Source organism: Anomaloglossus baeobatrachus, chromosome 5 (assembly GCF_048569485.1).
Source record: "Anomaloglossus baeobatrachus isolate aAnoBae1 chromosome 5, aAnoBae1.hap1, whole genome shotgun sequence".
In the NCBI taxonomy this organism is placed as follows: domain Eukaryota; kingdom Metazoa; phylum Chordata; class Amphibia; order Anura; family Aromobatidae; genus Anomaloglossus; species Anomaloglossus baeobatrachus.
In genome coordinates, this window is record NC_134357.1 from 237,951,867 (window position 1) to 237,968,694 (window position 16,828).

At 44.7% G+C, this 16,828-nt stretch overlaps 1 protein-coding gene across 4 annotated transcripts in view; it reads left to right on the top strand.

Moving 5' to 3' along the window:
• Positions 1 to 16,828, top strand: part of LOC142311115 (uncharacterized) — an 84,235-nt gene that overhangs the window by 36,960 nt on the left and 30,447 nt on the right. For all 4 annotated transcript variants that reach the window (XM_075349233.1, XM_075349232.1, XM_075349234.1 and 1 more), the window contains exons 2-4: positions 2,394 to 2,501; positions 2,931 to 3,083; positions 12,036 to 12,159. In XM_075349233.1, coding sequence (XP_075205348.1) covers positions 2,424 to 2,501; positions 2,931 to 3,083; positions 12,036 to 12,159 — 355 coding nt within the window. In that variant the 5' untranslated portion in view covers positions 2,394 to 2,423. The remainder of the gene's footprint in view (positions 1 to 2,393; positions 2,502 to 2,930; positions 3,084 to 12,035; positions 12,160 to 16,828) is intronic.

Sequence of the window (16,828 nt, forward strand, 5' to 3'; positions counted from 1 at the left end):
AGAAAGAAGATATTGATCCCATGTCTTTTGTCTATGGTTGGTGGGAGGGGATGGAGGAGGCACACTTGAGCGTTACCACCAACACAAAATGGACTTGGACTGCTTGGAAGCGTCCGACACATGAGTCCCTTCTAGCTTCACTATTTGAAACTTGATATCCGTATCGTTAGTTTTAGAAATAGTGCTGACTAGTGAGTTACCACTCTGTTAGATCCATGGTATAAGAGTCAATTTAACAAGATGCTTTCATCCCTGGAAAGGGACGATGGTGGGATGCTGGAGTATCGATACAAGCCTGTAGATCATCTTAACAATACTTTTCCACAAGACAGCAGTGATGCACACAGTGTAAATTGCAGTTCTAGAATTCCAACCAATTTGCAAGGAAGTTTAAAAAGTAGATAGTAGAAGATTAAGAAGATTAGAAACGGGTTATTTGTAGCGATGATACAAAAGTCAATATATTAGGCTCTAATGGCTGCAAATGGATCTGAAAGAAACAAGAGAAAAATGGGCTAACGGATTGAGAAATTAAAGGAATTATCAAGTTCAGGGGAATAAGGCGGGCTTTGCACACTACGACATCACAGGTGCGATGTCGGTGGGGTCATGTCGAAAGTGACGCACTTCCTGCGTCGCTCTCGACATCGTAGTGTGTAAAGCCTAGATGATACGATTAACGAGCGCAAAAGCATCGTAATCGTATCATCAGTGTAGCGTCGGCGAATTCCATACTTACGCTGACGCGAAGGTCCGATGTTCCTCGCTCCTGCGGCAGCACACATCGCTGTGTGTGAAGTCGCAGGAGCGAGGAACATCTCCCACCCGCGTCACCACGGCTCCCGTCGGCTATGCGGAAGGAAGCAGGTGGGCGGGATGTTTACGTCCCGGTCATCTCCGCCCCTCCTCTTCTATTGGCCGCCTGCCGTGTGACGTCGCTATGACGCCGCACGCCCCGCCCCCTTAATAAGGAGGCGGTTTGCCGGCCAGAGCGACGTCGCACGGCAGGTGAGTGCATGTGAAGCAGCCGTAGCGATAATGTTCAGTACGGCAGCTATCACAATGATATCGCAGCTGCGACAGGGGCGGAGACTATCGTGCTCGGCATCGCAGCATCGGCTTGCGATGTCGCAGCGTGCAAAGTACCCCTAAGACTGATGATATGAGGTTGTTTCACAGCCAAAGGCATTAGATACTTGACCAGGATCGATGATGGACTCAATGCTGAGATATATGTGAGTATTCTACAAGATGAGTTACTTTGTACATTCGAGTACTATGCGTACGAAAAGGACAAAATAGTGTTCCATGAGGAAAATGATTCGAAGCATGTCAACATTGGCAAAAAAAAAAAGTTCAATGACAATGAAGTAGGGGTGCTGGATTGCTTCCACAGTGCCCAGACCTCAACCCGATCGGACACTTGTGGGTAGCGTTGAAGAAATATCTATATATATATATCCAAGTGATTCGACCAGTATACACCAACATTGGGAATGTGTAGAAGAGACCTGAGATCAGATTTCGGTTGAGCCAAGCTTGAATCTAATAAAGAGCATACCCAGAAGGATTCATTCAGTCTTGAAAGGACAAAGGAGATTTACAAAATACTAACAAAATAATAAAAATATAAATTTAGATTTTTAGGAGCAAAACAGTAACAATGCGATGACATGACAAAAATCTGCAGAATTAATCAGTTGCTAAATAGTTGGAAGTCAAATTTATGTATTAGATAACCAAGATGATTGTCTATTAAATGAAGGTATTCTCACGCTCAGAGCTGTAGTGGATGGAGAAATATGGGGTCAAAAGTTCAAAACATTGTTACCTATTTATATATCAGTGTATAGGAATGCTTTGTTCAACCTAATATTCACCTGTTCTTTATGGGGAGAGGGTAGTAAGCCACTGACAGCATTATCATATCTGTCCACAGAATGAAAGGTTTAGCCAAATTAATTCCAACCAGCGTATCCTGCCTCCCATAATCTGATTGGGAGAATCCTGAGACCACTAAAATTAGTTGTTTATCCGACCCCACAGAAATCAGAAGGTTCAGCTGGCTTTTAACTTTTGTGTTTAGTAGCCTTAAAGTGAACCTCTGAAATTCTACATGCGGTCTGCCCTCTAAACATCATGGTATGAAGAACAAGCTGAGCAGATTAATTTATAGGTCTATTGGAAAAGATTCAGTATAACTTGTATTTTCTTCAATGAAATTGTTGTATACGAGTCCTTGGGGTGGTCCTACTAGTGATTTACAGCTATCTCTGCATACATAGTCATTTAGGAGAGACTGACAATCACTGAACAGAGTGTCATTATATGATAGAATTTACTTTAACTGGCTGTTTAATCAAGTATTGTTTTTACATCCTCTTTCCCTTCAGGTTGAAGACGATGCGTCTGACCTCTAAAGAATGGACAATAAAAGTATAGAGATGACAGAGAGAATATTAAATCTCACCCTAGAGATAATCTTCCTATTGACCGGAGAGGTGAGGGTTCCTGGAAATTTTGTTTCATGTCTTCATGTTGTGTCTTGACTTGTATCTTAAAAAACAAGCCTATAAAGTAGAAGTGAATTTATACAAATTGTCTCTCCAGGAAAGGAGACAAACTCTAGCACAGCGCCACCTATTGGAAGTAGCGATCTTAAAAGTCACAAGTGGATTTTTAACAATCCTTTGCAATATGACTCAGGATATATAAGCCAGATCAGAATCCCAATTTGCAGACACGGTGTTTCGGGGTGCTTGCCCCTCGTCAGTGCAAAGTATGGGGGTGTCTGATCTGGCTCATGAGAAAGCTATGTGGGGACCACGGGGGAACACTATTCTTCTTAATGAGACTTTGCAAGCTAGTCTGGTAAAGTGAATTTATAGTGATGTAAAGTGATTTGTGTCAATGTCTCTCTCAATGTACAGGATTACACAGTAGTGAAGATTGAGAGTGACGGATGGAGCAGAAACCAGATCCCTATCACTGTGTCTCCACCTCACTCAGTGATATATAAGGGAACAAGGTATTGGGAGATCCTAGAACTCGCCAACAAGATCACTGAGCTCCTGACTGGAGAGGTGAGCACTGCTGGGTATGATCGGACTCTGTACAGCAACACCAAAGGAAGTGTTTGTATCATGACCTTAGCCTTGCATGTGTTTGGAGACAATATGTGTCACGGGTGTGTCAAGAATGACAAGCAGTCCTGTGGTGTCTGGCTATAGAAGGTCACAGCGTTTGGCTGCACACACTGTTCACTGACCTTCTACCATTCCTTATTGGTTTTCATCCATTTCCCTTTAGGTCCTTGGGGTGTTATTCAGCCTGTCAGCTGCTGTTCATCAGTACTTTCCTTGTCTGTGTATACCTTTACGTCCTATTATTCGGTGCTGGTGATATTTAATACATCTTTATCAAGTTTTCAATGCTAGCAGGCGGCTTGTATACATTTGGCAAATCATGATTGTTGTTGCAGCTTCTCTCCATGAGACAACTAGAGATAAATTGTTTGTTGTTTTCCCTTGTTTGTTATCCCTGTGTGTCTTTTAGCATCTGGTGGAGTTGATGAAGAGCTAATCGCATCTGCTCCCTACCTAGAGCTCAGATCAGGTCAGCCTAGGGCCAGGTATCCAGCTCAGCGCATAGGTGCGGGACCTATCTAAAGTGGTGAGGGAACCAAGGACCCAGTGGTAGGCTTGGTGAGGGGTTATCATCTCCCCCTTCCCTACACACAGGGTTTCCCTTTGCTTCCCTTTCCTTTTCTTTGCTTCCCTTTCCTTTTGTCGTTCGCTTGGTGCTTCCCCATACCAAGTGTGACAGTATAACCAAAGTGTGATGTAAAAAATTAAAGAAATTCAAGCTTGACCCTTGCCAAGAGTCGCTATGTCAATAAGTACAAGTAAAAACTATTGTTTAAAAGGGTGATAAATAATTGGTATAAATCACTGGGGAGTTGGTTCCTATTCTACACATACAGTATATCATCTATAATGCCACAAGATTGTGTATCCACAGAATGTAACTGGTTTAAAGAGGGCCCGTCACCACATCAAAAGTAGCCAGATTTAATTCCCACCGCTTCCTGGGTATTCCGCTTTCTATTTTGTTTTTAATCTGCATTATGGTTTCAGAGATATGGGCCATTTTATTTGGTGTTTATTTTTCTGATCTTTATTTGTTACAGGATTTTCTGGGGACCTGTCTTTAGTTTGGTCTACATAATTATACTGTGAGCCATGCCATCTTTCTTCAGACCATAGAAGTGAGCATTAAATAAAATGACACGTCTCTGGAACCGTATGCCGCATTAAAAAAATTGACTACTTAGTGGAGCAGTGGGAATAAAGTAATAAAAAGGCCACATTTGATCTGATGATGTTCCTCCTTAAAAAACTCTTGATTTGAGAAATTCACAAACCTGGCTATTGCCAAATTATAAAACTTAGAGTTTTCTCAACGCAGTGATTCTAGAGCAATGCCCCCTGGGAGATATGCAAAACATGGTATCCATCCACAGACAGCTGTTGCGTTGAGAAAACACGTGATGGTGCTCCGCGGTGCTGGATGTTGATCTCCCTAAGGTCAACCATCCTTACCTATATAGTCTTCTACTAGGCATTGCTCCCACTAGCCAGTTTCCTACTCCACACTGATGAGGGACAAATACCCCGAAACAGCTGTCTGTGGATGGATACCATGTTTTGGCATAGGTGGTTTCCTTGACTGGAGACTGCCCTTCCTGTGGTTTTTGCTTCCCGGTGAAAGACCTGGCTAGTTACCTGCCAGCGTTGAGAAACATGTGATTGTGTCTCCGCGGCTTCCTTGTTTTGCATACATATTCTATCCACATATTTCCATATAGAAAGGCCTTAAACATTATGGGTAAATTAGTACCACATGTTATAACCTCAGTAAGAAATTCAAATCTGGTTTAACCCTAATTCTAAAAACCATCAGACCGCTTAAATCAGTTCCACCTCTCCCCCTCTTCTCTCCTTCCACCTCTCGAGGCCCAAAAGGCGTCCCTGGGCCCATAGGGGGGGGAAGGAAAAAAAAAAAAAAAGGTGAAGGAGGGGAGCTTAGCATTTGGGTGAACGTCCCGCCTTCTTCGCAATGCCTCTCTCCTCCTTCCTTCTCCACTATCTTCAGCACTTTTTCTTGACCAAAAAAGAAGCAGAATCCAGTTCAGACATCATGAATTCTCTCCAAAAGCTGGTCTCTGTGGCCTGAGCGAGTGCTGTGTTGCTGTCCTGTACTCAGTCTCCTTTCACCTCTGGCCTCTGCTTGTGTTTGCTCCCTAAATTGTTCTGTGTCTCTTCCTGTGCCTTTTGGGGATCCTCTTCTGCTATTCTCTCCTCCATTAGAGCCTCTCTCTTGTCTTTCCGTCCGATTCTTGTCCTGTCCTGACATGAAAATGCTTTCTGCTTCTTTATGATCTTTGTAGTATGCAAACGGGCCGTTGGGGTGTCTAACTTTCAATGTAGCATGGTATAGCAACTGGCATTTTACTTTTTTGTTTTACAAGTATGTGCATATTTTACTAAATTCCTTTCTTCTACAGACTTCGACCAAATAATCTCCAAAGATTAACAGTTTGTTGCCTTGGTATTGTAGTGCATTTTTGGTCTCTAAAAGCCTTCAGTATTTCTTCTTTGTGTTTATAATCAAGGTACTTGACTATCACCTGTCTGGCTCTTGGTGAGAGTTTCTTATTCGGGTTCTGCCCTTCTCCCTGGTTCACCTACTGTTGTCTCGGTGGTCCCACTCTGTGGGCTCTTTCCATTCTAAATTTTGCCTTTATGCCCATGGCCTGTGGTAACTCTAGCTCACAGATGTTGTAAAGATGTCCAAGAGACACCGACTCCGGTAGCCCCACTATACGCAGGTTGTTTCGTCTCGACCTGTTTTCCAGGTCTTCCGCTTTATCCTTCAAATAATCGTTAGATTTCTCTAAAGTTGCTATCTGTGCCTGCATAGCCAGTATTACCTCCTCTGAATCAGATATTCTCTGTTCTGTCTCTGTCAATCTAGTTGCATGGTCATTTAGTTGCTTTTGCATAACAGCCAGTGATGTTTGTACAGCTGCCTCAATGGCTACCTTAAAGCCGCTTTACACGCTACGATTAATCGTGCGATCGCATGTGCGATCGCACCCGCCCCCATCGTTTGTGCGGCACGGGCAATTTCTTGCCCGTGTCGCACAAAGTCGATAACCCCCGTCACACGTACTGACCTCCCAAACGACCTCGCTGTGGGCGGCGAACATCCTCTTCCTGAAGGGGGAGGGACGTTCTGCGTCACCGTGACGTCACACGTCAGCCGGCCAATAGAAGCGGAGGGGCGGAGATGAGCGGGACATAACATCCCGCCCATCTCCTCCCTTCCGCATTGCTGGCGGGATGCAGGTAAGCTGTGTTCGTCGCTCCCGGGGTGTCACACGGAGCAATGTATGCTGCCTCGGGAATGACGAACATCCTGCATCCAGGAAATTGATCAACATTTTGAAAATGAACGACGTGTCAACGAGCAACGATAAGGTGAGTATTTTTGCTCATTCACAGTCGCTCGTAGCTGTCACACGCTACGATATGTCAAACAATGCCGGATGTGCGTCACTAACGACGTGACCCCGACGACATATCGTTAGATATATCGTAGCGTGTAACGGGCCCTTTAATCTCTTTGGATAAATGAGATGCCACTTCTTCAGCCAATTTTTTATAGTCCACATTAAACTCTTGTGTGTACTTGTGTTGACCTGCAGGTGGTGCTGCTTTCTTAGATCTCCTTGTCTGCACTGATCCTTTGCCTCCCTCCCCCAACAGCCTGCAGGATTGTGATAGTAGTGAACCAGGGTTATTTTTTATTCCCTTTGCTAGGGGTATTATAACTTGCATTCAGTGTTTGATGGATCTGGCCAGGGCTGTTCCCCTTGTACTGCATGTGTGCAGTTTCATCCAGCACTCCTGCTCCTCCATGCACCCCTTCCTTGCCACCATCTTCTTCCTCTCTCTTCATTCTCCATATCGCCCTCATCTTCCCACTGTGATCCTCCCTCTTCATTCCCCTGCATCCATCTCTCTCCAGCTCCGTATTCCTCTGTCACCACACTCGCTTCTCCCTCCTCTCTCCCTCTCCGGCTCTGTTTTACCGCTTCCCGCGCCTGGGACTCTGGCTCCTCCCCTGTCATTCTCGCCGGCGCAATGCTGTTCTCTCTCTGTCCTCGCAGCTCGTCACCGTCGCCGCTTCTCCCAGCTCCCTCACCGCCGCCGGCGCTCCTCAGCAGGTACCGTTCCATGGCTGGCTCCTTCCGGTTCCCCGCTGTGCTACTGTCGGCTCGGCCACTTAATTGGGGGGGAGTGTGTGAATTCTGTCGGTTTCTCTGAGGGGTGACAGGAGCTTCCCATTTATGCTTCCTCCGCAGCCAGAATCGGATCCTGAAGCCAGGACCTTTTTAATAAATGTTTGGGGCATGAACAGAATCACTGGCTTGAAAAGTCGTAGTAGCTTGGGTACTACAGGTGTTACCAACATTTCAGTAATCTGTAGACAATTTTGAATAAACGCGTTACACAATTGTGAGTTTTGTTAAAAATTAACAAGATTACATTGAGCTTTTTAAAAGCTTCTGGCCTTTTGCATATGTATCCATATCGCCATATCAGTCATGGGTAAACACACTACGGGACAGTATTTTTTAAGTCTGTTTTGTTGAAGGCAATATTGTCAGGTTTATCATATGCTTGTAAAAGGATACATATGTTTTGTCTTCCTATATATCTAAAGATTGTTCTTCATTGTTTACACCACCCACATACTTGGGAGAAACTGAAAAATATAATTTTATAACGTAAAAAAAATCATAAATGCAATTACATATGTCTAAATACTGTACTAGCCTAGCAACACACACTTTTGTATCAAATATTTAGGCTAAATAGAATTAGAAAAAAGTAACGGATGTTCCTGCAGCCAATCATGGCGCAGCAAACTTCCACAAGGGTCACACCCATGGGCCTGAGCAAACTGTTGCAGTCGCCTAGGGGTGGCGAGCGTCCGGGAGTGGACCCACTTGGCCATGCACTGGACTCATCACCTGGTAGGAGCTAACCTGGCGCTAAACCCCTATACATGGATTGTCAGGCACCGCCCCAGGAGGCCTAAATGCATGGCAGCCAGGACCAGTGGAGTCGGCACTGATGGACTGGTGAGTCTCTGATATCCGGTACCTGTGTGCTTAGATGTGGCAGCCCGGAGGTGGAGGCTCGGACATCGCAGCATGGAGGTAGTGGCACAGACGTGGCAGCACGGGGGGTAGTAGCTCAGACATGGCAGCACGGAGGTAGTGATTGACACAAGCTCTATAAAGAGACACAGGTCAGCAGGAACGAGTCACTGGTACACAACACAAGGGTGCAGGGTCAGACACAGTGTATGGGACCTGAGAACTAGCAACGCACTGATGATAGGCAACGTTACTCAGGCACTTCCCCTAAGGAAAGGCAGGCTTTAATACCTTCAGGGTAATAGCTGAGCTCAATGATCAGTTCCAAGTCATGAGACCCCGACCCTTTAAGAAAGGACACTCCCAGACGGCCTGTGTGTGGCCTGGAGGCAAGAGGAGGCCGCAGCAGACCCTGGGGCAGGAACAGGGAGCTCGGAGCATTTCCATGGAGACTGGAGTTATGGATATATACAGATTACTCATAACCCCATGAGACACTGAGCTTCTGAAAGAGTAACCGTCTTTTTTTCTATATGCATGTAGTCTTGTTTAGGCAGTCCACGGGGGTGCGATCACAATACCTTCTGTAGGTTTGTTCTTAAGTAGAATTCGTAAGTTACACGGTAACTGGATACAAAGCTTTCTGAATACTCAGACACACATGGGGGTTTGAGTCGGCCTTAAAAGGCCATAAGTGATGATATCTCATAGGCAGATATGAGGGAGGAGATGTAGGGTTAAGCGGGCTTTACACGCTACGACATCGCTAATGCGGAGTCGTTGGGGTCACGGAATTCGTGACGCACATCCGGCCGCATTAGCGATGCCGTTGCGTGTGACATCGATTAGCGATTTTGCATCGTTGCAAAACAGTGCAAAATCGCTAATCGGCGACACGGGGGTCCATTCCCAATTATCGTTACTTCAGCAGTAACGAGGTTGTTCCTCGTTCCTGCGGCAGCACACATCGCTGCGTGTGACGCCGCACGAGCGAGGAAGCGCTCCCTACCTGCCTCCCGGCCGCTATGCAGAAGGAAGGAGGTGGGCGGGATGTTACGTCCCGCTCATCTCCACCCCTCCGCTGCGATTGGGCGGCGGTTCAGTGACGTTTCAGTGACGTCGCTGTGACGCCGCATGGACCGCCCCCTTAGAAAGGAGGCGGTTCGCCGGTCACAGCGACGTCGCCGGACAGGTAAGTAGTGTGACGGCTGTGGGCGATGTTGTGCGGCACGGGCAGCGATATGCCCGTGTCGCGCAACAGATGGGGGCGGGTACCCACACTAGCGATATCGGGACCGATATCGCAGTGTGTAAAGTAGCCTTAACTGTTGGTGAGTATGATGATAATAAGTGAATTAGAAAAAATTCCAGCTTCATAAAATTTCCAAAATTGGAAAAAGAAAGCATGCTGGCGTTTCAAACGCATTGCTTTTATCATGAATTTTAATTTTTTTAAATAAATTTTGGAAATTTTATGAACCAAGAATTTTTTGTAATTCACTGGATTTCCACTTTTGGTCTAATGGACATTCCCTGCTTCAATTGAGTTGGTGGGTGAGCTTGAATTTTTCTCTCTTTTTCTTTCCCTTGTTATTATATGATAATAATAACACTGGGAAGCTAATGAAAAAATGTTTTGGATGTTTCAGGTATTAAGATTGATTTTAAGTATATTCAGTCGTCTGAATCAGAATATGTCATTAATTGTTTGTAGCAGCTCTAGTTTTTGAGATAATGTACAGTTGTCCATACATGAATCTGGCATGTTTTCCTCGATAAGGGTTTTAATTATAGAATCAAAATCACATACTATCGCAACGTGTAAAGCCCGCCTAAGACTCTAGCGATGCCCACTAAAGTCATAGGCCCTGTCATCAAGCTTGGCAGTTTTCACACCTGTCTTGAGAGGGGCATGTTGGAGTCAGACGCTCCTAATCAATGCAGGGGCACCTCCGTATATGTCACCACAAATCTTACTCCAGTTATGCTACGGCTCGTCATGAATTAGGTGAGCTGTGTTGTCACAGTCCCATCAACCTCCATCGTGTCCCGGGACTAACTGAAATCGCCACAAATCTGCATTGTACAAAAATGATGCAAGTTTTCAAAGCAATTTATGCCAGAATTCTGCTGTCTATTCGCTTTGATAAATCTGTACTAGAACGCTTTACTCTAGAATACATTGTCTACTACAATTCTGACCAATGAAACCTTTTTCTCTGTCTTAAATGACATTTTGTTACCACTTATTATTATATTGTCACCATGATTGTCTTCAAGTAATTCCAGACTTATATAAGTGGTTTAAGGTTAGGGTTAGGGTACCTTCACACTTTAGCGATGCAGCAGCGATCCGACCAGCGATCTGACCTGGTCAGGATCGCTGCTGCATCGCTACATGGTCGCTGGTGAGCTGTCAAACAGGCAGATCTCACCAGCGACCAGTGAACAGCCCCCAGCCAGCAGCGACGTGCAAGCGACGCTGCGCTTGCACGGAGCCGCCGTCTGGAAGCTGCGGAGACTGGTAACTAAGGTAAACATCGGGTATGGTTACCCGATGTTTACATTAGTTACCAGTGTGAGCAGGGAGCAGGGAGCCGCGCACACTGAGCGCTGGCTCCTTGCTCTCCTAGCTACAGTACACATCGGGTTAATTAACCCGATGTGTAATGCAGCTACATGTGCAGAGAGCAGGGAGCCGCGCACACTGCTTAGCGCTGGCTCCTTGCTCTCCTAGCTGCTGTACACATCGGGTTAATTAACCCGATGTGTACAGCAGCTACATGTGCAGAGAGCCGGAGCCGGCAGCACAGGCAGCGTGAGAGCTGCAGAGGCTGGTAACTAAGGTAAATATCGGGTAACCACCTTGGTTACCTGATGTTTATCTTGGATACAGCTTACCTCAGCTGTCAGACGCCGGCTCCTGCTCCCTGCTCGCTTCATTTGTCGCTCTCTTGCTGTCACACACAGCGATCTGTGTGTCACAGCAGGAGAGCGGCTTTGAAGAAAACGAACCAGGGCTGTGTGTAACGAGCAGCGATCTCGCAGCAGGGGCCAGATCGCTGCTCAGTGTCACACACAGCGAGATCGCTAATGAGGTCACTGCTGCGTCACAAAAAGCGTGACTCAGCAGCGATCTCGGCAGCGATCTCGCTGTGTGTGAAGCACCCCTTAGGCATGATTGATTGCAAGTGAAGTTTGTATTGGGAACTGTATGATGTCTTATCAGTTTGCAAATATCTGCTTTTTAGTTTTTAGGTTTTTTTTTCATTAGGGTCTTATGTGATTAAACACTTCAGTTGCAAAGCTGAATTGTTATACAATCCTTGTAACATGTAAAATTGTGTGAAAGGATCTGTTAAGGTAAACGATTTAAAAAAAGTTATAGGGATCGTCTAGTTCTACAATAGCTTTGGATTGTACAGTATAATTCAGATTTTCTCACTTTATTGGGAGCCAAATTGCAACACATGAGCGGCCACTATAGAATACTTATCCGCTATGTCCCGGCTCTGCACACTGTGCACAGCCAGCCACTATGGCCACTGCAAACAGCTGATCATCGGAGTGCTGAGCTTTTTATCACCTTTGCTCTGATACTGATCACTTAAACAAAATATTAGTCATCAATATATAATACCAAGTCCCCCCCTTTTAAAACTATAATGGAGACATTGAACAAACTTTTAAAAATGTTTGCAAACACACGAATAACTGCAAGGTATATGCTAAATCTCCACTCTGACACTCTGATTAAAATAATATTTTTGATCATTTTATGATCGAGTTTGTATCTTTGTGTCAGGTTACTATAAGATGTCAGGATGTCGCCGTATATTTCTCCGTGGAGGAGTGGGAGTATGTAGAAGAATGCAAGGATCTATACAAGGACATTATTTTGGAAAACAAGAAAGATGCCATTTTATCTGGTAGGTCAGAAGAGACTTTCTTTTACCTTGACTAAAGTTTTGTTGTTGTAATGTAATTTTTTTTTTTAGCACAAAGACAAAAATTATACAGCTAGAGCTACACATGGACTTCACACAGTAAGTGGGGAACATAAGCAAAAAGATGTGGAAAAAGTTCAGCTCACCCAATTCCATATATTGTTGAGGCTTGTACTTCCAGACAGTGGCAGGAAACAATAAATCCAGCTGAGAAATTCCAACAAAAGTAATCGAGAAGAAATCCGGCATCCAATTCCAGAAATATAGTAAAATCCAAAAATGTATTTAATATAGAAAAAACACTCCATGTTAAAAACAAGATCCATATGGCAATCACAGAGATCTCTTTGTGGAATAACCATGATTTTTAATCACAGCTTTCATGCGTCTTGGCATGCTTTCCATCAGTCTTTCACACTACTAATGCAACAATTTAAGTTCTTCTTTGTTTGATGGCTTGTGACTGTCTATTTTCCTCTTGATTACATTCCAGAAGTTTTCAAAGGGGTTCAGGTCTGGATATTGGGCTGGCCATGACAGGGTTTTGATGTGGTGGTCCTTCATCCACACATTGATTGACCTAGCTGTGTGGAATGCCACATTGTCTTTTTCATCTTTGCCCAACACCTGGTCATCTAATGGTTAGACGGAGACCTGAAGAGGCGTACAAGCCACAGTGTCTTGCACCCACTGTGAAATTTGGTGGAGGTTCAGTGATGACCTGGGGATGCTTCAGCAAGGCTGGAATTGGGCAGATTAAACTTTGCGAAGGACGTATAAATCAAGTCGCATACAAGGTTATCCTGGAAACAGAGTTGCTTTCTTCTGCTCAGGCAACTCTGATGACTGTTTTTTCCAGCAGGACAATACGCCATGCCACACAGCTAGGTCAATCAATGTGTGAATGAAGGACCACCACATCAAAACCCTGTCATGGCCAGCCCAATCTCCAGACCTGAACCCCATTGAAAACCTCTGGATTGTAATCAAGAGGAAGATGGATAGTCACAAGCCATCAATCAAAGAAGAACTGCTTAAATTTTTGCACTAGTAGTGGCATAAGGTCACTCAAAAGCAGTGTGAAAGACTGGTGGAAAGCATGCCAAGATGCATGAAAGCGGTGATTAAAAATCATGGATATTCTACAAAATATTGATTTCTGAACACATATATATATATATATCTATATCTCAAATCCTAGAAAACTTGTTTAGAGATTCACAAATGATTTTATGTACCTTACAATATAAGGTGCTCAGAAAACACAACATTTAGTCTACTAGAAAAACACCTTATCATACACTATATTTGCCCTAAATGAAATAAAAAATCTTATACTCACCTCCCATGCCAGCGCCATTCCAGTGGTGCCAGCACTTGCATTACTGGAGCTTACATGAGGTGGTTACATCACGCGACCCTGCTGTCAATCACTGCCAGCTTCACGCTCCCCAACTTCAGACATGTATGTACGATAATTAACAAGTAGTGGGTGCCGTAGCAGATCTCACTTCCTGTTAATTATGTATACATCTGAAGACGGGGAGAGTGAAGCCATGGGGCTTGCGTGACGTAACAACCTCATATGAGCTATAAGGGGTAATTTGCACACTATGACATCGCAAGCCGACGCTGCGATGCCGACCGCGATAGTCCCCGCCCTGTCGCAACAGCGATATCTTGTGATTGCTGCCGTAGCAAAAATTATCGCCACGGCAGCTTCACATGCACTTACCTGCCCTGCAACGTCGCTCTGGCCGGCGAACCGCCTCCTTCCTAAGGGGGCGGGTCGTGCGGCGTCACAGAGACGTCACACGGCAGGCGGCCAATAGGAGCGGAGGGGCGGAGATGAACGAGACGTAAACATCCCGCCCACCTCCTTCCTTCCGCATAGCAGCTGGGACGCAGGTAAGGAGATGTTCCTCGCTCCTACGGCTTCACACACAGCGATCTGTGGAATGAGGAACAACATCGTCGCTGCTGCAAAATTTTGGAAATGTCGGACCCTACACCAATCATACGATAACGACGCTTTTGCGCTCGTTAATCGTATGTAAAAGGGTTAACATACTGCGATGTCAACAGCGACGCCGGATGTGCGTGACTTTCGATTTGGACCCACCGATATCGCACCTGCGATGTCATAGTGTGCAAAGTACCCCTTAGAATGCATCAGCGCCAAGACGGGAGTGGAGTAGAAGCTTTTTTTATTAATTGGGCAAACATGGAGAAAAAGGGATTGGGCTTGTAGCGGACAACGACTTTAAGAAAAATAAATGCAAGCAATGTACTTGACTGGGGGGATTTTAAGGGGGTTGCGATGTCTTATAATATTGATGACCTATCCTCCACTATGAACTGAACATGGAGACACAGTATAGATCAAAGTAGAGTGAGGTGTCAAACAAAGCTGCATCCTGTCACCATTTCTCTTCAATTTACATGCAGAAGATATTTTCAGGAAGGTTGAACTTGCCAAAAAAGAAGAAGGATTCAAACTTGCTGGATGCATCATCAACAATCTTAAATATGACACAACATTGATGGCAACAAGCATAAATGAAATGAAGGACTTATCTATGAAGTGTCAAGCTCTAACCTCCTTGGATGAATGATTTCTCAAGATTCAGCGACAATACCAAAATCAATAGGAAAATAGCTATGGGCTGTCAAGCGCCGTGCGTATCCGTGCATCTGGATTACTTCTCTACTACGTCAGACTCTGTTCACATTGCAGAGTCCGACAGACAACCTGGTCTCTCTTAAGTGCTCAGCTCGGCTGGGCGTCGGCTCAGTTGTTTCACTGCTCCCAGCCATGCAGGAGTTAATCCTTGTGGAGCAGCATGCTGAAAGCCAGGTTGCTAATTTCATTCCACAGCTGGTCTCCTCCTATTTAAGGCTGAGGTGTATAGTAGGAGACTGCCAAAGATAGTCTCTGCTTGCATTGGTGAAATCCCGGCGTCCGTGGCATACCTCTATTTGGTGTCCAGCTAATCGTTGTCTGCTCGGTTTGAGAGTTCCCTGGTGTGAATTACTCCTACCCTTTTGGTTTATTCCTTCTGGTGTCATTTTGTCTCTCATCTGTGGTCATTTGCAGTGTGAGTGTGCTTCAGTTCTATCCCCTTGTCTGTGCCTTTGGGAGGTTGTTACCTAGGATCCTGCCCATCCCGGGGTTGGTGTTATAAGGACAGGGCCAGACAGGAGACAGGGCTTAGGGTGGTGACCTGGACCTCCCTACCATCAAGGGTATTTCCAGAGTCAGGGCGAGCACAGGGCCCACAGTTGCAGGGCCAACGTAGCACCCCCTGACATGGGCAAATCAACAATTAAGTCATTGGACAAGGTCTTCAAACTGAGGAACATATCACTGGTGACGAAGACAAAGCTAATAAATAATCTGGTCTTTTCTGTACTAACATATGGATGCAAAACCTGGAAGATGAAGGAACAAAACAGAAGAAGAAACAACGCCTTCGAAATGTGGAGCTGGAGAAGGATGTTATTAAAACTATGGATAGCAAGAAGAACAAATAAATCAGTTTTGGAACAAATCCAGCCAGATGTCACTTAAAGCAAAGATCACCAACCTACAACTTGTCTACTTTGCTCTCTTCGTATGATGTGTCCAATCACTGATGAAGGACATCATGGTCTGAAGATTAGAAGGAAAGAAAGAGGAAGACCAGCAACCCAATGGTTTGACTTGATACCATAAAGAAAACAGGTAACAGAGAACAATAGAGGAAAATAGGGTTTTTTTGAGCCGCGCCAATGATCACTTCTCAGGTATTCAGATTAATGGATCTTTATTTTGCACAGGTCTACGCGTTTCTGGAGTCTCAGCTCCCTTCCTCAGGACCATCAGGCATAAGAACACATCAAATCTCTGAGACTGAGACTCTGAGCTGAGACTCCAGAAACGCGTAGACCTGTGCAAAATAAAGATCCATTAATCTGAATACCTGAGAAGTGATCATTGGCGCGGCTCAAAAAAACCCTATTTTCCTCTATTGTTCTCTGTTATCTGCAGTCTGGGTTGCTGCTGCCTTGATCAAAACTTTCCATGCCTGCATAGTAGTTGTGACTTTCACAACTTCACTTGGTGAGTATTACTGCTCCCTGTCTCTACCCCGTGTGTTATTGGGGTAAAACCCTATTGCGCTTCTTCTCCACAGCTTTTTACTCATCATAAAGAAAACAGGGAGATTTAGGCTTCCAAAAAAATCGATCTTCCTACAGAGAATTCGTCCATCAAGTCACCATAGCTTAAGATCAAACTGAAGGCCGTTAAATAATAATTCTATTAATAATAATCCTCCACTACACAAGAGAGCATTGCTGTTCCAAATCAATTTACTCTTATAATCTAGCTGAGCTGAAAACAGCTGATCATTGGTGGTCCCAGGTATCGGTGTCGGAGGTTATTAATATCATAACACCAGTCAATTCCTTTGTCTTGTTCCTCGCACAGCCATTTTTTATATTTTCCCTTTCATTTTTTTACCTCATCTCTCAAGAGCCATAACTTTTTTATTGTCGACATAGTCATATAAAGACTACTTGTTTTATGTGGATTGAACTGCAGTTTTAAGTGCCACCATTTAATTGCCATATAATTTACCTAAAAATGGAAAAAAAATTATCTGTTGAG